Raw genomic sequence first — 22459 nt, forward strand, 5'->3', positions numbered from 1 at the left:
GAACCGATATCAATAAAAAAAAAAAAATAATTTATCATTATATGCATGATCTAAAATTATCAGCTCTGCGCACAGTTATCGCAGTTAGAAGTGTAAACATATTATTTACAACCATATTTGTGTTATAATGTTATGTGAGAATAATAGCTTGCTGTGCAATTAGTTGAATATTCCTAAGATTAAACACTTTAATTGTTTATAAAAAGACTTAAACAAGGAATGTTTAAAGACCAAAAAACGGAAAATATTATGTAATTTGTTTTTCATTATAATTTTTTCATTTATTTTGTTAAAAAATTTAAACTATACTTACAATTAAAAATTATAATTTATAAACATCTAACAAGAAATAATAAGTGTTCATTTTAACTTTATTATTTAATATTTATGTACAACTGTATTAACTATTAATTGTTTAATATAATTGAATAATTAATAATCATTTAATATTTATTTAATTAAGTAATTATAGGATGTATAATTAATAAATAATAATAATATAACTATTACTAGTATTACTACTTAGTACTTACTATGTTTAATATTTACTATTTACTACTATTCATTCAATGTTTAATTATGAACATGAATGGTTATCAGTAAGTGTTATCGGTTGAATGTTGACGATTATCGGTTATCGGTTTTTATAATATCGGTTCATGTTTTTGGATAGAAATTCAAAGTTTAGAATATAGCGGTTATCGATTTTAAATTTGAAGAACATATCGGTTATTGGTTAACACCAGAGCATGCAAACTTATAATAACGTTATGATTATATAACGTTATATTTGACAAAAAACGATTGAAGTTTGTAAACGTAATTATAACGGAAATCGATGGTCAAAAATAATTAAATACGCAAAACAAAACATATTATAACGATTAACAAAATATATTATATATCATTGAACAAAACGTAACGCAAGATGTAATTTGTAGAATATCATTAAACAAAATATAATGCAAAAAATAATTTACAGAAAAAATAAAAAAATTACGCAAAACAAAATATTTTAAATTCTATTTATTTAAAAGGTCTATTGGTTTCGTAGGAACATTTATTTTATGATTTCCATGTAAGCAATCTAAGAATTGATTTTATTATATTCCATTACCTACCCACCGTGCTAGTTATTATTTTTAAATTTAATAGGTATTAACACTATTTTAAATAACGATAAATGCAAAACTTGTATAACGTTTAAATTCTAAATAACGATAAACGCAAAAATTGTGTAACGTCTTAACTGTAAATAACATAAAACGGAATTTTTTTTTTAAATGCAAGCCCTGGTTAAAACTTAAACGTGATATCGCTCCATCTCCAATAATTTATTATCAATATTAATATCATTATCAATATGTCCGATACCTAGTGCGGTAACACGGCGTGTCGTATAGGCAATAGTGATACTTCGTTCCACGGCTGGATTCGTTATTAAGTGGGCTGTCGAGTAATACACTAATATAATATGATAATAATATTATAAAAAAGATGGGTTAGTGGATACCACTCCGCTGTACATTAGGTGCCGTGTGGATAACCGCATGAAAAACAACGATTCTGACCGAAGGCTGTCTGTCGGCATAGCTTACCAAGTATATTGTATGATAATATAGTTGCTATTAAAGTAATTTATTTTACAATTATAAGTAAAACAGTAGGATAAATTAATTATTTCCAACGACACGAAGACTTGGAGACGTCGTTGTGTGTACAAAATATAATAATACACTCTAAAAGTTCCGAGTACCGATGAATGAAAAAAATTTTAATTTGCAACAAAAGAAGATTGCTAAGATTGTTTCGTTCTTTGTTTGAATATCTAATTTTGAAAAATGTCATTATTATCATTATTTTTATACTTTACACGTACTATATACATTTGTCTTGCATATACATTTTTGTTGCGCTCGTTGTTGTCCAATCTCTTTGACCTAATTTAGCTAATTAATTAGTAAAGCGAATAAGCTAATTGAAGTTCCCCTTTTATTTTTAAAACTAACGTTAAATCAAAAGATTTTTAACTTTGTACATTTTCACCGAAGACTTTTTAGACTTTGGAGACATTTTTTCGGACGTTCTAGCGTGCATGACGTATTTTTTTCTTTACTCATTTGTGTAGACTACCTTTAGGTCGAATGTGTAGGGTTGTATTAAAAACCGTATAAACGAATACAATAAAACATACCATAATAATAATAATAATAAACCCGTTGCGTAGTGTTTCAAATATTTTATGAACACTGCTGCAGTCGTCCCAAAGTATTAAAGTGCCTACGTCATGTCCCAGGTACTATTTTTCTTGCAGAGCATTCGAATTTTAAAAAGGATTTTACTCGAGTGTACGAGTCCTCCATTTATTCAACGTCATTGAAAGTTGTAGGCACCTATGTCACGTTTTTTCCTCTTCAAATTCCGACTTTAGTATTATTATTATTATTATTATACACGTCCTATATAAAGTCCCCGTGAAATGATAAATGAAAGGAGTGTATTATTGTGTCTGCGCGAAATGTGTTTGGATGAAACGAAAAATACAATAAACCTGCTGCAGTGTGACGTTATCATACCAACCAAACATTATATATCATTCATAATAATAATATATCGAACCAGTGCTGTGAAAACCAATTTTTCCTACCGAATGGAAATTGTTCATCGGTGCCGTCCACTCTAATAAATAACTACTGTGGTTTTAAAACAAAATTAAGCAATGACAATAATTTCTCGGTCGAGGGGACGATTTTTTTGGCCGTTTGTTTAAGAATTATTTTTGTCTTGAAATCAATTTATTCCATCACATGATCAATAAGTTAGCAGAAAAAAAAAGATTCTATATGACTCGTAAGAGTCATAACTAGTGACCGGGTCTTGATGATCTAGAAATCTTTAAAAAATGCACACAAAAAAAAATTTTAAATTACTTATAAACATCACAAATACCTAAAATTACTTATAATGACTTTATGTTTTTCAAAATGTACGTTTTATACAAATCATGTATAATAAATTGTAATTATTATAGGTGTTAGCTCTTTAAAAAATTTTACTCTAAAAATGAGCTTTCAAAAATATTATTTTTGCCATTTTAAATTAGTTGATCGAATTTTGGAGAAATTTTTTCTGATAAAGATTATAGGAAAGCTAATGGAAATTGAATGATGCGTTACAATCAAGTGTAACTTTCAATAAGAAAAAAGCAAATAATATGTGTAAAAAAAAAGTACAACAATTAATAAAATACACCAAAAATACTGACCGTAAAGCAATAAATTCCCAAAAAATGCAAAATAAAAATTGTACCATTAAATTCTATATTTCATGAATCAAATTTCTGTCGACGATTTCGAATGTAAACATTAGAAAAAAAGACGCAAATGTATTAAATTCACGGCCCTAGTTATAACTAAACACTACGTTGGATATATTTTGTTTTTTTAATATTTTATAGATAAAATAAAAAGTGTTATCGGAAATAAGTCAATACAATATCCGATAGTACGGTGGCCAATATGGTAACATACCAAAATAGTCGATAATGACAATTTATTAATGGTTGTAATATCAGTAAATATATTTCCATCTATACATGTGTACTATATTCTACATTTTATGTACTTACCTAAAAATATTAGTTTTTTGGTTAGCTATCACTGAAATTAATTTTAAGTGCAACTAATTAATTTGTCATATCGATAGAACGTCTCGTTTTTAAAACAATGAACTGTGTAAATAATGTTCTATCGGTAGAACCTTTTGTTTCCAAACCAGAAGTTAATAATATTTTGAGTACCTACTTGAAAATAATTATTTTTGCAACACTAACAATTAAAATATATAGAATGGAACATTGAGGATTTTTTTACGCTCAAAATTCAAAACCCGGTTTGGGGAAATAGTTTTATTTAGTTTTAAAACGACGCAGTGAAACAGTAAATTCTGATATAAATAAATATCAACCAACGTCGTGTTAACAATAGGGTGTCAGTGGCGGTTTTTCAAATTTACCGCAATTTTATCAAATTCGAAAATAATATTTTACATTTTAGTTGCTGCCTTAATTATAATACTTTTCCACTAATCTACTGCCCTCGGGGGATTTGATCCAGTGTATTATATCAACAAAAATGACTTCACGGGAAAAACTCTCACGCCACATTGATATGTCCAAATCTTTTATTTTTTTTTTTATCTTCAAGATGATAACTTTTTCCAGATCGGGTCAACGTCCGAATTTTCATTTTACGTTAAAAAGTGCTAGAAACATTTCATGAAGGTGTTTTCCATGGGATCACCGACACCCGATTCACAATCAGTATTCACGTCGTCTCGATAAAATTATAATACAGTTTTTTTTATCCGATCGTTTCGTATAGTAAGCGCTGTGCTCGCCTCGTTACTAATTTGATAACCACTTGATTAAATATTGTTTTCGATTAATCTGATGATACTATTATTTTATACCCACTCTCGTTTGAAATGTTTCTACGTATAGTTTTGTAAATATAACGATTTTATAAATAATTCTTGACGACCTATATATGCATGCAATGTCATCGGCATCTTTAAAGCGGGCGTTGTGCTCACCCGATAATAGTAAAGACCACTTATTGGGCCTCGATGAATAATATTATAATATTATAATGAGGGTTGGAGTTTTATAGGACTTAAAATCGCATAAATATGGGCTATAATATTACATTAAATACCGCTAAACATGCGCTAAAAATATGAAATGAAAACAACAAATTATGCAAATACTATAAAATCGCATCTCCGATTATAATATAGATATACTGGTAGTATACTGGTATACTGTATGTTATTTTTAAAGAAAATAATATTTGTAGTGTAGGTTTTAATTTTTATTGTTAAATTTTTTATTGTTTGAAATAATTACAATATCGAAAATGATAAAGAACGTTTTTATGAATAGTTGAAATAGTTGAATTAAGTAATTTGGTGTCGGCTTCGTTGTTCTATATCGATTTTTTTTTTTTTTTTTTATTGAACTTAAGCCCGGCGACTATGGCCATTAGCTGTTGTAGGGGTTATGAGCTGTGGTAGGGGTAAGGTTGGTACGGTAGGTTGATTTTACGATTGTCTTAACGGTTGTTACGGTAGGTAGCAAACACGTGTATGTGTGGCAAGGTTTTTTTTTAACTACTATGAACCCGGGTGGTCACCCATCCGGGAGCTAGTAGCTGTGGCCGTTACTTACTCCCAGTCGCATTCCGCGACTGGTAGCAGCCAACGCGCCATGCCAAGCCACTCTATATCAATCGTATAATAATTAATAATGAAAAAACAATGCGGTGAGCACAACACTCACTTAATACTAATCATGGTGGTTATAAAGCGATTCCAACGACATGCAAAAAAAAAAATCTGATTTAATAGCAACTAAATATAATGTGATGTAATTTGATAAGAATACGATTATGTGGTCAGAATGACCCGACAAATGCAATTTTAAATCTTGTATACATTTTTATAGAAAGTTCAAATTAACCAAATTGGTGATTAGAAAAATTGTAATTATAAGACTATGCTATGTCAATTGTTTTTTGATATTTTTGAAAATGACGTTATTTTTGTTAAGTTAAGGTTGATTAAGTTATAAAAAAATTTTATTTTAAAAAGTATAACATTTTTCCAAATTTTTTAAGAGAAATTGTACATAGTCACTAATAAAAACCATTATAGTTTTTTTTTCAAAAGATATTACTTTTAAGATGAACGAGTCTTCGGGACAAAATTGATACTTTACAAAATCATAAAAATAAACCGCTTGGACAAGATAAAAGTTATTTAAATCACATTTACAATTTTGGTATCTTAAAATTTCCAAAAAAAAAATGAAAATCGGGCTTAAATGTTTTCAGTATTAAAAACAAAAATAAAAAAGTCATATCGTACGTATAGCGCAAGAGTCAATAAGTATGAAGAAAAAAAAGAACCGAACAATATTTATTAGAACAAAAGTTATTTCAGTGGTCAGCTCTTCATGTATATTCTGTACCTAAATAAACATAATATAATAATAAATCGATCGATGTCAATTATGTATCACGTTATAGGTACTTGCCTCGCGATGAGATGAGATAAGAAAAAATAATATTACGATGGTATAATCATAAGAAGTTGGTATAAATAAACGCTACGACCAAAATCATGCGTCCGTATATTGTCATCGTTATCGGTGAATTGGGAATTTTTTAAAACCAATAAAAAGTGGTTTTTTTTTTTATATAAAAAACCCTGCGTCGGTGAACCAGGCGTATACCATAATTATTATACCTAGGCGTACGTCGTATTCCAAAAATTACAGTATTACCTACTACCACCTGTCATTATACCGATTCCGCATATTATTTAAATTTTAGTGGCGCCGTATCGACGTTACGGATATTAATAATTTATTATATTATGCGTATCGTATCGCAATAATATATATATATAAACAAGTGTGGACGAGCACCTAAGTATATGTATATATAATATGATTATAATAATATTGACCTATCCTCTGGCGTTTCATTATTAATTTAAACGAATCTCTCTCCCCTCCCCTCCACCATACCCGAGTGCCCACCCAGTGTACACGGAGTGATCGCTTCAACTGGCTACGCTTTGAGTTCACAGTTGAGTGTTTGATGTTTCGAACGAAAACAAAGATTTTTAGCATACGTTTCAAAGTATTTATCGCCACGCTTAATTTTTAAGAAACGATTTAAAAAGTTTTTTTTTCGCATCATACAACGGGAAGTTTTCTTTTTTTTTTTAATAATGACAACGTACATTTCGGAGTTCGCAACCTCCCGATCGTCGCCAAACTGGTACGGGGCCTCCCTCCGTCTTGGCGCGATTTCACGTCGTTGTTGTCTTCAAGTCGTTCAATCAGTTACCCATCGGAAATAATAACAAGATAAAAACGGTTGTAAATATACTCGTATTGTTTCCAAATAACTAACGAAAAAGAAAACCAAAGTTTGTAACCAGAATATTAGAATACGGTTGTAAAAATGTCGAATGCCGATACAACAGCAAAATAATATTATGCAAGATGTATTATGAGTGCCGCGGAGGTATGCGGAAAATGTCGTGGACCACTAGGTCTTAATAGTTATTATGATGTTGAAAGAAAAAAAAACTATTTATTGGATATACAATAATAAATCATTACAAACCCCCCCCCCCCCCAGTGTGCACATTATGTGGTGTCCAAGTCACCGTCAGCCACATTCTCACTGAATGCCGAACATACCACATTACCCGAACAAGTCAAAACCTGTCCGAATCACTGTCCGAAATACTAAGCAATCGCCCTAAATCCATAGCCAACATCGTCCAATTCATCACAGCCGCCAATGTTCAAACCAAAATTTAGCGTAACTTAGAGATTTAGTGTACAATTTATTTAATATATAATTTTCTCCCCGTTAGCCCAGTGGTCCGTGTGGCCGAGGGTGTAAAATATATGAAGAAAGAAAAAGTTATTACAAGAAGTGAAATCTTGTTCCGATTCAGAAAAATATAAAAAAACGATTTGTTGTAGTTTTAAAAAGGTAAATCTCAAAGTCGCTATATCGACAAAAAAAAAAAACTTAAAATTATAATTTGATATTGAAAATACTTACTGTGCTGCGAATTGCGATGGCATAGCGTTAGGTTTGAAAATACAAAACCTTTCTAATACACATATAATATGTTATACCAAAAACATTTAGGTAATGTTTGGCGATAATATAAAAAAAAAAAAATCACCTGTATTAAAAATTTTAAATATTTTTACGTTGTCATTAGCTTAACGAAATATACCCTTTATTTTTAGAAAAAACTATCGTTTTTGAAAATATTTCTTTCAAATAATTCTGAGTCGTGGCAAACAAACATTTTTGAAAATAATATTAATTTTTTTTCTAATTTGTATCATTATAATTTGTTAAGTTTTTATTCTTTTCAATGATATAGAACATTTCTAAATTCATGTTTTGATGTTGCTTATTACTTGGAGTATTTCGATCTGGAGACATACAATTTTGGACGAGTATTTAATGTTTTTATGGGTGGAGCGGTGAACCAACGTTTTGCAATTTTAAACGACATTAAACTATGGAAAAAAAAATGAAATATTTTCGAAAACGTCAATTATAGTTTTCGAAACACCGAATGTCTTGCGCGCTAAACGGGTCATCCGGCAGATTAGGTATATACCTGCCTACGAGCAGCGGTATAGGTCGAAGAAACGTAAATGTATATAATACTTAACTTTTTCGGCATTTTCGTTTTCACTTTCGCGTCGCTGTTGAAATATATAATTATGGATTTCACTCACCAATGGACGGCTCGGACGAGTTTCTGGTGCCGTCGGCCGATATCGATCGCGCCTGTCCCGGCGACAGACCGTACAAATCGTTGTTGTACTTGTCGTGTTGGTTGGCGTCGATCGACTTGGACCTGAATTTGGACCTGTTGAACCGGGTCCTCATGGCGCCGAAAAAGTCGCGTTTCTTCTTCCTGCTCCGGCCGCGATCGCCTGGAAAACACGGCGAAACAATACGGATATAATATAGGGCAACTACAACAGTACCTATTGCCGTTTGGGCGGGGGCTTCCGGTCGTCCGGGAGTCCAACGCAGGGACTGGAACCTTTTGAATTTATCGGTTCCAAATAATTTTGGTACTGGTTCCAGATAATTTAGGTACCGAAAAGTATAATGATTTTAAATACCTATTCGGAATGCGGCTTTAATATTAATATAGTATGAAGAATATTAGAAAACTCATATGATCATAGTTACCTACATAGTTTATACACAAATCAGTGATAAATACCATTAAATTATGATAAATACAATTATTTTATTTTTGAACCTAAAAGAACCTACTTAGTTTAAAAATTTCGGTTCTTTATTTATGAACGGTTTCGGTCCCGGTGCCGATTCTTAATATTTTAAAGGTTCCGGTTCCAGAACCTGTTCTTCTAGGTTCGGTTCCAGTGCCTGGTCCAACGCGTTTACTGCGTCGCAGTAAAAAATAATATTATCTAGGCAGTTATTAGAGTAACAGATAATTAGTTATCGACACTCAATACGACGTGTCGGGAAATTTAAAACCTCCTCCACAAACAATTAACAAATTGCGTATACAAACGTCACAAAATGACCTAGATGATTTATCTCATATTATTGTTTAAAATATGGTATCTATATTACAATATAACAGACGCTTCAAATATTATGTTTGTGTGTGTGTGCCTCGAGTCATAAAATGAAATATAATATTATACGGTCTCGTATACGAGGCCGGGCATTACATTATAACGAATTTCAAATAAAATTAAGTTGTTTTAACTAGGTCGCATAACGAATCGCAGTTTTTGTTTTTAATGTGACTTCTAACTTAAAGTATTAAAATTCGTTCCGTGGTATGAATTTACTAATCAGTTATTAATAACCGTATACACGCAGTCGAGTTGAGTTAATTTCATCCCGACATAATATTACATGAGCCCCGTGGATTTAAAAAATATATTGTTGAATACAAATTGTTGTCCGAAAAAAAATCAAAATAAATAAAATAATATCGATGATAGCATAATATCATTGTATTGTACAGTAAATACTTAATCGCAGAAGTATCGAACTCTTGCCGAGTTGGGTGCATTATGTCTATAGGAATACAATTTCACACTAAATGTGTGTGAAACAACTACACAATAATGAACGGACATAATGTTCAGCGGTGGCTTTCCGATAATCCGCGTATTGCTTCAGGAAGACCTAATAATATAGCGTTTGGTAGGTAGTCGGGTGACCAATAATATTGTTTATGAAAAATGTTGCACTATCGTTGTACCTATGACAAATCAGTAATTGACCCTACAGAACATAAATCGAAAAAAAAAAAATGGAAAATTCGAAAAATTATAATGCCCATACAGCACAAAAATATAGTAGGAATATATAGCATGTATGCTAGCGCAAAACGAACCGATGTATTTTTAAAATTATTTCACGCCTAGTAATATAGCATTCGGTGAAAACGTCGTGTTATTGCCGTTTGATAGTTGTTTTTGAGTTGAGCCAAACAAAAAATCGATTTTTGTCAAAAACTTGTTTTTGCGTGGAAATTTTAGTTTTTATTGTTTTTTCACAATTATTTTTAAAACTAGGTACTGAACAGTTTTTCTTTTGACACCCAGAGTACCGGACTAAAATTAATGAAACTCGTCACGAAAAACCGACATCGAAATGGCTGAAGTTTGAACATTTATCCTAGAACAAAGACGTGTTGGACTGATTTTTTTTCAAAATGTTCAAATAAAGACGTATAATATTATAATATCTTTTAGTAAACGTGATTTGAAATTGATAAAAAAAATTAAATTGGAAATGTATGTGACCCTCTCGTGGGAATATATTTTACGGTGCATTTTGTTGTGTCTATTGGACAATAATGGAGGTGATTTTTATTCCCGTTTTCTGTATTTTCAACTAAAAATGACCATCCTTTATGGGTAGGTAAGTCCTCAGAAACATCCTCGGCAACGCACACTATTACTGAAGATAGTCGCCACTGATAATATTTCACGTATCAAATGGGTCAGCAACATATTTTTGCTTACGCGGACTATATTTTTCTATCAAATTAAATATCGGATTTATATGGGGAAAAACGTCGATAAACCGATTGGCGTCGCCAGAATAGCCCAAAACGAACTATTTCTTGGTCGAATAAGCTACCCGAAATGACTGGTTATCCAAATCGTAAATTTCCCAACGTTTTACGCCAAAACGTAAACTAAATCCCATGTTTAAAAAAATTGGCGCCAATGATTAACCATGCCAAAACGTTATGTACATAAATTATTGCGAACGTACATATTTTTTGTTGTGCCAGAACGTACCATTACTCCTGTTGTAGACGTAAATAAGGAAAATAGCTAATGCGAAACGTAGGTCTTAAACATTTTATGAGGTCTGAAATTTAATCAAAAATATAAACCTAGGATATCGAAGACATATTTGAATAGTTTTAAATATAAATAATATATGTGATTAAATGATTTAAAAAAAAAACCTTATCTAGCAAAATTATTTGTTTTTATCGGCCATGTTGAGATACGGAAAATCTCTATTTTCAGTTAAAAATCAGTATTTTGGCAATAGTGCGTTTTGGCTTGCCATCCCTTAAACGTGTGCTTCGCTGTAAGCCACCTACGCACAAAAGGAACGTTTCGGGTTCTTTTTATTTCATCAATTCGGGAACTGTGTTTTAGTTTGTTAGGATCGATACGCGTATGAGACTAATATTACTTGCTCGGGTTTCTTATTAAGAATTTTCCCAGGGACGTGACCTTTAAGAGTTTGATATTTTTGAATTTATTTAACTTAGTCTCCGTGAGTCGATGAGAGCGGGAACGCTGTTAGAGACGGTTATGAAGTTTGTAACGTTAATTTGATGATGATTTGCGATTTTTTTAGCTGGAGAGATCAGCTTTTTCATTACCCTCGACGCCACAACTGCACAATGTTAATGCTCGACGAAACAGTTTTTTTTTTTATTTTTTCCAAGCGCATTTTCCGAGAGCCAATTTCGTGCGTGACTCGTATACGACCCACTCGAAAACTGCCGATAACGAACCTAAGACTTACATATTATTCTCTTATTATATAGTGATATGATATACGACGCGAAGACGTAAATGACTCTTCAAATCCACAAATATATCGCATCATCATTATGGCGACGGGATACGAACCGTCTTGAAAAGTGAAAAGTTTGTCAGACGTCAGTGGTTTTGTATACCTATTTCGAAAGAAGAGAAACGAATGTATTGATTTCACAATGATGAGCGGTTTTTTTTTTTCAAATTTTCTGAAGTGTTAGAATTTTAGCAAAATTTACCGAAATCACGAAATGTTGTAAATTATTTTTCAGTTAGAAAATCATAAAAATATTTTTCATAGCTTACGTTGAAAAATATATTTGACTATTTTCTATAAGTTTTTCTACCCCTATAACAAAAAAAAAAAGTTTACCAGCATTAATTTTTTATGAGCTATTGAATTTGAAACGAGTAAAATAACGATTATCGATTTTTGACATTTTCATATAACTAAAAATGAACAACCGTAGATACCTGACATTATCACTAAATATTTTTATCACTTTATTTTTTCTATACATGGATAATTAATGTTGACTCTTTTTGAGCAATTTATAGGCACGAGATTACTCATAAGTTGTTATAAATCAGTTTAAAATATAAAAGAAATACAATTCTAGTTATTATTTTGTTATTTAAAAATATTTTTTTTTTTTAATTGATCTTGAGCCCGGCATTTGAGGCCATTAGCTATTTTTAGTTTTACTGTAGGTTATTAAGTCGGTAGGGGGAAGAACACGTGTGTGTTTTGTTTGTCAGAATTTTTGATTGGGCACCCGTAGGTATCTGCCATGCCCGGGTGGGGGGATGGCGGCACTTGTTCTCCGGGACACCATGACTTACACGGAGAAAAATGCCGCCCAATGGTCGAGGATCGAACTCGGACCGGCTGTGCCGAATCCGTCGCGTTAGACCACTCGGCCACCTCTTCCCCCCGATTTAAAAATATTGTACGAAGGTTATTGAAACTTTTAAAGTACATAATATATTATTATATTTTTTCACAGAATTACATCTCAAGTGCGATGTTTTTGTCAATAAATTAATTTAACCTACTGTTTTAATAGTACCTAAAACAAATTATTTTAATAGCGATAGGAAAAATCCAAATCGATAATCTATAACAATAAATACAAATTGTTTTATGATTTTGATGATATACAAATCAATTTATTTAACAATAATAGCCGATAAGTCTGTTAGTAATAACTTTTAATAAATAACTAGTAATTCGTTTTATTAGGCTAGCTACGCTGCCACGCAAATGACTACAGGTTTCTCGTAGTTAGAAACCAAAATTAAAATCGTAAAATTGTAAAATAATTATTTTAAATCGAAAAAAAAGAAAAAATTGTTCAAAACAATTAAATTTGATATTTTCCAACTGTATAAAAATCATTGAATGATGTGATCAATATATTTTTTTAAATTTAAATCCCAAAAAACAAATATCAATAAGTGAAATTTAAATAAAAAATTTTCATTTTGATTTCAAGCCCCCTCTGTGACCCATCCGAACACTTACTGTACATCAGATCAGCATCCACTTGCCCACATTCTTTTTATAATAATATTATGTGTTACGTATCAGCCCCTTCATGATTACACTGTACGTGAACCAAAGTATTCATATTGCCTATACGACGCGCCGCGTTACCGACACAACGATAAATTTTAAAAATGTATTATAACATTGTATGTTAATGTGTTGGGTAGTCAATGTTTAAAAATTATATTGAGAAATAGTGATATGGGTTATTAGATCGTTGAGTACAAATTTAACAAATAGATAGGTATATTACAATATTATATAAGTTACACAACACTTAATGTACATCAGAGTGGTACCCACTTACCCATATTTTTTGATATTTGTATCATTATACTTCGGAGTATCGTATATATAATGTATTGTTGCGTGTCGTGTTTTAAAATTCTTGAGTTTTGTAGTACTACTTTAGGAGATAAACAATTCTGTTTATCGAATAAGAATCTCTCTTTTCTGATGTGAATTATCCAGCGGATAATTGTTTTGAAAATTGATTAGCATCAAAATAAAAATTTGAACGATTAGTTGTTCAGTTATTAAAATGTTCATATTGAGGATAATAGTCCTTAAAAATATTGTCTTACAATTATTATAAAAAGTAAATGAAATATCGTTTCTAGTATTATTAAACCTTGGAAAATTTTAAAAATTATTAATGTTGACTGATTAATATCTATCACTAATAATTTGATATCACTATAACTAATTATCTTCTAAAACCATTATCATGGACCTATTATACTTGGTACACAATGTTAAGTAACTAAAAAACAACTAAGCTCGAATTTAAAGTTTAGACAACTCAAGATTTTCAAAAAAAAATATCCATTAAATAATTTACGGTTCAAAAGGTGATTTTGATTTAAAAGACAGAAGTTCATATGATCACGGGACACTCCCTAATAAAGTGGTGAAAAAAAAATGAATTATTTAAAAAGATGGTCTTTAATGTGTATTTTGAAAATGTCAAAAACCATAATTTTAATAAATGCTTGGATGCACTCCTCGTGGGGTGCCAATACCGTTGGTTATGTGCTCGGCTCTTTCTATCTGGATAAAACATATTTTATGACAATCATGGCTGTGGTGGTCTGAAACTTTTTTTTTTTAATGGATCGTGACGTCAGCTTGCGTGCCAGTCCTTACACGTCCTCATACCGTGGTCAATGTTTTCCCAATAATATAAAAATTGAAAAACGCCTAGTTATAATATGAATGATAAAACTAAATAGCAGCGCCACCTGCTGCAGTCACCCGGGGAAAAATTACCTATACAAAATAATTGATGTAAATAGTTAAAACTAATAAAAATTGACTTGTCCCCTTTCGACTCGTTTGACGAAATATGTCGAATTAACACGGTCACGATCCCGTTCGCATTTCGTCGAACGAATACATATTGTTATTTTATTCAATAATATTATTGTCGCGAAATAATTCCGTTTCAATGTGTCGGCACAACATTAATAATTATGTCGTCACACGATAAAATAACATTTTCGTCCGTAGTTGCTATATCACGACTATTATAACAGTATTATTGTCATCGTTATCGCCCGTCGAAATATAATATCATTACGGGCAAGGGTATACCCGCACATAATACGTCATAATACGTATAGGTAATAATAATATCGAACAGTATCGCGAGACGAGCGCACAACGAATAATAATATTATAATAAAAATATTATTAATAATAATAATAACATAAACCCTGCAGCGGTGCGTTTTACTGTAAATAATGTACCACGATAATACCGTGTGGTACAACGCTGTTGCGTCAGATCGGAGGTTTTCCGGGGATAAGCCGTTGATATCCCACCGCGGAGAGTGATCTGCCCGATGACTAATGAGCCGATTTCGGCCGCCGTTTTTCAAGACTTCGATAGCGCCGCAAATATAAAAATGTGGATAAGTGGATGTCGCTCTGCTGTACAGTAGGTTACAAGTTGGTCACTGCAATGGACGGTGTTAAATTTGAATTCAATGATATAATATCATTGCGTAAGAAAAACGATTCTAAGCGAAAACGGTCAGTCAGCCTATGATATTACCAAGTATATTAATTGATGATACTATTGTGAACAAAGTAATTTATATACAACCTATTTACGTGGAGCCTTGTTTTAAATTTTCAATCCTTAGCCATAAAAGTTAAACATTTTATACATGTTTAACTACAAAATAATTAATAAATTATAAATTTGATAAATGTTGTCAAAATTTGAATTTTAAATGCTTATAAAAAAAAATTGTGCCTATGTATTTTTAATACTTTTCAACTACTATTGTAACAATATATCAGGAGCCTTGCATTAAATTTTCACGCTTTATTGCACTACAAATAAAAATTTATTGATATTTATAGAAAAACAAATTAAAAAAATTGAAAACTCACAATGTCCGTAGACCGCTCAAAAAGAGTCAAAATATTTTCAAAATTTTATGGTGTATATGAAATGCTAATATAAACATTCAGTGAAATTTTCAAGTATCAAAAGTCGTTCGTTTTTTAATTACAATAAAATAAGAAAATTGTTACATGAGAAATCAAGTGAATATCAAATGTTGTAAAAATATAAATTTCAGACGCTCATAAAAATTTAATTTAAGTTTCTTGTAGACATTTTTTTTTTTGATAAAGGTAGACAAACTTATGAGTAATCATATATTACATTTTAAAATCTTAGATTTAAAAAGAAAAATTTTTATGAATTCTCAACTCAAAATAATTTGTTAATTTTCGAGATTTTTCCGTATTTTGTCAAAATTTGAACTTTAAATGCTTATAAAAAAAAATTGTGCCTATGTATTTTTAATATTTTTCTACTGCTATTAGAACGATATATCAGGAGCCTTATATTCAATTTTCAAGCTTTTTTACTCAACAGAGAAAATTTTATTGATATAAATAGAAAAAAAACCTAAAAAAAATGGAAATTGACAATGTCCGTAAACCGCTCAAAAAAAGTCAAAATATTTTCAAAATTGTATGGTGTATAGAAAATGCTAATATAAACATTCAGTCAAAATGTCATATCCCTACGGTCATTTGTTTTAGAGTTACACCAAAAACCAAAATCGATTTTCTCGAAAACAGATTTTGCGTAAAAATTCCCGTTTTTTCTTAATTTTTCTTTTTTTTTTCACGTCGCTTTTGAAAACTACTGGGAAATTTTTACTTTTGACCTCCCAAAGTAGCAACTAGATTCACTTTCCTATCAGAAAAGTTACTGTTGAAGAAAATCCAAGCACTTTTACTGTCCTAAAAGTTGATGACAGACACAAAAATAAAAAAATAAAAAAATACATTCATTGCTTCGCTCAGAATCTAAAACAACTGCAAAACGATACCAAAAAGATACCAAAAACTAAATCAAATACGAAAACAAAAATAAATTTTACCACGATAAAAAAAATATGATAATTTTCTGTGATCGAAAAATTGGTATTCCAGATAAGTTATAGCTAATTTTTAAGTATCTAAAAGGTACAAAGGTACACTCAGTGATCACAGAGTGTATTATGTATTAAAGGTCAAACCGTAAGAGCAACTTTTTGATTTTTATGTTTATTTTACAATATAATCAAACTCATGAGTTCAGGATCATTTGATTGTTTTACTCCGGACTACCTACTGACTAGTGCTTCGCTTAACCAATGCGCTTTTAAAATTTAAAGACATTTTTCATTTTTGTACGAAAATATAAAAAATTAAAAAAAAATAAAAAAAAAAAACACACATCATTGTAAAATCAATTGTTTTCTCGAAAACAGATTTTGCGTAAAAATTCCCGTTTTTTCTTAATTTTTCTTTTGTTTTTCACGTCGCTTTTGAAAACTACTGGGAAATTTTTACTTTTGACCTCCCAAAGCACCAACTAGATTCACTTTCCTATCAGAAAAGTTACTGTTGAAGAAAATCCAAGCACTTTTACTGTCCTAAAAGGTGATGACAGACACAAAAATAAAAAAATAAAAAAAATACATTCATTGCTTCCCTCAGATTCTAAAACACACATCATTGTAAAATCAATACATTCATTGCTTCGCTCAGAATCTAAAACAACTGCAAAACGATACAAAAAAGATACCAAAAACTAAATCAAATACGAAATCAAAAATAAATTTTACCACGATAAAAAAAATATGATAATTTTCTGTAATCGAAAAATTGGTATTCCAGATAAGTTATAGCTAATTTTTAAGTATCTAAAAGGTACAAAGGTACACTCAGTGATCACAGTGTGTATTATGTATTGAAGGTCAAACCGTAAGAGCAACTTTTTGATTTTTAGGTTTATTTTACAATATAATCAAACTCATGAGTTCAGGATCATTTGATTTTTTTACTCCGGACTACCTACTGACTAGTGCTTCGCTTAACCAATGCGCTTGTAAAATTTAAAGACATTTTTCATTTTTGTACAAAAATTAAAAAAAAATTAAAAAAAATAAACACACATCATTGTAAAATCAATACACTCATCGCTTCGCTCGGGATCTAAAATATAATAACATACAATGATATGAAAACGCACAACGCACACGCGCCACCGTCCGGGAAACGCCGTCTGAAGGGGCTCAGTAAAGTATAATAACAATATTTCGACCGCGTCCGTCGCCGCGGGGCGTACGCAGATATATTATGTAGGTAGTTCAATTATTGTGCGTCGTTTCCGTTTTTATCGTCCGGAAGACGCCAAGATAATCCTCTTAAAAACGATCGCTTTTGAACGCCGCCGCCGCCGCAGTGTATAATATTATTACAGCGTTGTGTACTCACTCGTTTGTGTGGCGTTCGTTTTTTTTTTTCGAATGAACGACCGCGGCGGCGGCGGGACCGACGGCATATTTTGCGCGTGGCAGTTACGATGCAATAACAGTGATATTAAGATGACGACGGCGGCGTGTTTACGGGGGGGGGGGGGGGGGGGGTGGAGATTCGGGGGGATAGATCCCCCTAGACCTTTTTTTTTTTTTTTTCGTGCTTACTCGTTTTCCGTATTTCTCATTCGTAATTATAACGTAATAAGCGACAGTCAATAATAATTGAATACCGCAAAACAAAACGACTGACAAAATATTTTATACATCATTAAACAAAACATAACGCAAAACGTAGTTTATAGTATAATATTATAGTCGAACGAAAAATAACGCAAAACGAAATAATATTCTAAAATCTATTTATTTAAAAGTCTTTCGGTTTCTTTCAACTCTAAGAATTGATTAAATTATATTCCGTTAGTTATTATTGGTTTATTTAAGTTTTAGTTCTAAATAACGATAAACGCAAAAATCGTGTACCGTTTTAATTTAAGGGATGGGCAACTCAAAGTTACTATAGGGCCAATTTTTAGAAATTTAAAATATAGCGGGCCAGAGCATAGAAAGCAAAAAAAAAAAAGTCATTCAAAATATACATTTTAAATAGCATTTATTTTGTTTTATAATGAAATAGGACATAGGTAATACAAAAAGCGTTATTGAAAATAATTTAATTAAATGACAACGCGGCAAAATCGACTTCGGACGAAGAAACACGGAGCAGGTGACTTAATGTTTCATCTGTAAGTCGATTTCTATGTTTTGATTTAATATGTTTCATGTTTGAAAATGTACATTCGCAAATGTAAGTAGTTCCAAACATGGATAACGTTTTTAATGCGAACTCTCGTAAAAGTGGATATTTTAGAGTAGGTAATTTTTTCCAAAAGCTTATGTCAATCTCTTTTGTAGATAATAATGATGGATCTGTTTGCAACTCACACAACTCTAATATTGAAGTTCAGCATCTCGCCCACCCCTGGTATAAATAACATAAAACGGAATTTTTTTTCAAATGCAAGACTTGGGGGTAAATGTATCGCTTTGATATGTTAATATATGCGACTATCGGACAACAAAAACATAATATAGGTACCTATAATATTATCATGGCGGTGCGGTGTACATTTTTCATTCGTGAGTGTTATAATAAACCCGATAAAAATTCGTTAAATAAAACAAAATTACCACGAAGACCGTGGATTTGCCATAGGGCGTGGGCATTGTTCGGGACTTATCTAGATAAATTTATCTAGATGAATATCTAGATAATTATTCGTTCATCTTTTATCTTATCTAGATGAATAGTTACATAAGGTATCCAAACGTTCATCTCAGGTAATTTTTTTACTAATCTAAATGAATCCATCTAGATACATTTTTTATCGGTAAAAATCGTGAAATTGTACAAACGCATTTTAAATATTTATACAGATTTTCAAACCAAGTTTATGGTTTATAAATAATGTAATTATTTTTATTTATATCATAATTATTATTATGTTCTTAGTGCCCAACTGAAATATACCTAAATTTAAAAACATTTAAAAAATAACTGTATCTTTTTTTTTTTTATCTAGATACATTAGAGTTGCATTATATTTATCTTTATCTAGATAAAAAACTACTTATCTAAACCGAACACTGGGCGTGGGTTTATTTTTTGAAAATTTGTTACTAGTGGGTATAGGAACAGTTTGGTGATAAATGATAATATACGAGTAGTATAGGGTACAGCTATCGAGAGATAACACTATTATTACCTAATGACGACTGTATTTTTTTTTGTTTATCGTATTAAACACGGGATCGGCGCTAATATGAACATAATATAATAAGCGTTATTAGGTACTTATACGATTTATGTTAATTCTTATTTCGCCTTGATCCACACTAACCTCAATATGTAACAGTTTAGGGGATTTTAAAAATGTGTATTCTGTACGTATTTATGGGTGTAAAAAATAGAAATTCATCCCCAATTAGTAAAACTTCAACCCCTTTGAGGCACGGGAAGGGGTAGACTTATCACGTCCAAACTTTATCATGATTATTTTTTTCAATACATAGAACACAATTTGGGGTACTCGTCATTAGATTTCAAAAAAAAAAAATCGACCTCTATAGCTAAGGACCCACCCTACTGCATTATTCTATATTTCATCCCCCTCTCCCCCCTAGAAAATTCCTAAATACACCACTGAATGACGACGACGACGACGACGACGACGATTACGACGACGATATTATTATTCCACGCGTATTATATTATGATGATATTTTTATTATTATAATAATGGTATTCAGGCGCGTCCCCGGAAAACGCCGTTAACGACGGCCGGGGGTTTTCGCCGAGCAGCAGTCGGAAAATCGGAAAACGTGTGCACTCGGCGCGAACGTCGAAGAGGCGTCGAAAAAATAACAACATCGCCGTCGTCATCGCATATTATACTCGCGTTATAAATAATACGTGAATCGAATCCGAGTCAACTACGTGCCGCGGGTGATCTACCGACGCTTTTCCGCACTCCACCGGAAGTGGAACGACGTGTTAACTCGATATTTTATTACGGCGTTTTCTATATAGCCACTCCGTCTCTCCACGCACACGAACATTATATTATGGGTGATGGATGATTGATTTGACGCAAGACACCACTCGTCGCATCGAAAAGTGATGATTTTTTTTCCAAAACTTTAGATCTCCCGCTTTTCTAGAAGTATGAAATAAGTTAAGGCTGGGCAACAACGAGTTAATAAGACGTCATAAGTTGAGCTAAGAGTTAAATAGGTGACTTTAATAGCTTAACTTACTAGTTTGGTAATTCGATTAACTTAAATCATATGTTTTTTCCAATGAAGTTATAACTTTGAAATGTCGTATTGTCCAGAAAAATATTTTGTACGGGTTTTTCGGTTGATAATAATCATTATAAGCTTGCGGGATATAGAAAATATTATCAGAAAAATATGAGAAAAATGTAGAGAAAACTTTGTAATTATATTTAAAGATAAAAACTAATACCTATACTGTATTGATTAGGTATCAACTTATAAATATTAATAAAAGGGTAACATTAGTCACCCGTATGAAGACGTCAATAGCCGATGAAGCCACTAATTATATTCATAAGTCATAATACCTATTCGTTACTCATTAGTTATTAATTATATTTTATCAGTACAATAATGATTATCATAGATTGTTTGAATAGTAAAATACAAAATAATGATGACTACTATCCAAGTTATTGTCACTTATTTTATTAAATAATACCCCGTAAATTAATTTTTTTTTATTGATAACTTAACGTATTAATTTAATTTAAGTTAAGTTAATGGTATTTGTCAACTTAATTTTAAACTTAATTCATGTATTCCAAACTGTCTATTAATTTAGTTTTGAGTTAAATCGAAAAAAATAATAATCAACTTAACTTGATTGAGTTAAAAAATATCATAAACTTGCCCAGCCTTGATTATCATAAGCTATATTTAAATGTTGTTCGCCCTTGTATTATTTATAACCACCTTCGGACTTTTCATTTTCAAATGGCAATCTATACTGAAAATGTAACAAATTAATGAGATTGTTTTTTTTTTTACGAACTAGCACGTCCAAATTTTCATTTTTCGTTTATACGTCGTCGATATATAGCTCATCGGAGTTGGTTGGTTTTGGGAGGTGTTTGTGTATCAGGTCAGTTCCACAGAATTTAGGATTTGTTCACCTCGAGATAAAACAGATATTACTCTTTACAAATTAATTCAGTAAGTACAGTAAGCTTAAGTTGCGCCCATTAATGTGTTGTATAGGACGCATTTGGCAGGGTATCGCGCAGTTCGCCCCACTGCAAGTGAAAGTTATATTTTTACATAATTCGTTTTAAACGTATTATTAAGCGTCTCTTATTTATTGTTACTATAGTATTTTAAATACTGTCTTGGACGTATTTGTATTTGAAAATCAAATACTTTTGAAAATTCAAACAAATTATTCGTCGGTCGTCACTTTATTTTTTTTGAAAATTATTATACTATTTTATTTATAAATTATAAAAATATTTTTCTTTCATAATTGTTGAGAACTCCTGTCCCCTAGCTCTATATATCCACATCATTTATATTTCATTAAGAACTGTTTAATTAGGAACCTATTATTAAAAAATTTCTATAATATAACAATTAGTATTATTTATTTTCATTTTTCAGTATACAATTGAAAGTGGTACAAAAAGTTCTAGTGATACCTAGGTGAATGTATCATGACAATTTTAAATTAGTAATTATAAAATTAATTTAGCAAACTAATTAGTGGAAAAGTAAAATAAAAAAAAGTATTTGAAAAGTATTTAAATACATGGCAAGTATTTATATTTAGTTCTTAAATACTTTTTC

The 22459-nt window shown here is 31.0% G+C and overlaps 1 protein-coding gene across 2 annotated transcripts in view; it reads right to left on the reverse strand.

Annotated features, from left to right (window-relative positions):
- Positions 1-22459, reverse strand: part of LOC132933811 (uncharacterized) — a 252478-nt gene that overhangs the window by 58031 nt on the left and 171988 nt on the right. For both annotated transcript variants that reach the window (XM_061000088.1, XM_061000089.1), the window contains exon 11: positions 8345-8545. In XM_061000088.1, the coding sequence (XP_060856071.1) occupies positions 8345-8545 (201 nt within the window). The remainder of the gene's footprint in view (positions 1-8344; positions 8546-22459) is intronic.

Source organism: Metopolophium dirhodum, chromosome 1 (assembly GCF_019925205.1).
Source record: "Metopolophium dirhodum isolate CAU chromosome 1, ASM1992520v1, whole genome shotgun sequence".
NCBI lineage: Eukaryota > Metazoa > Arthropoda > Insecta > Hemiptera > Aphididae > Metopolophium > Metopolophium dirhodum.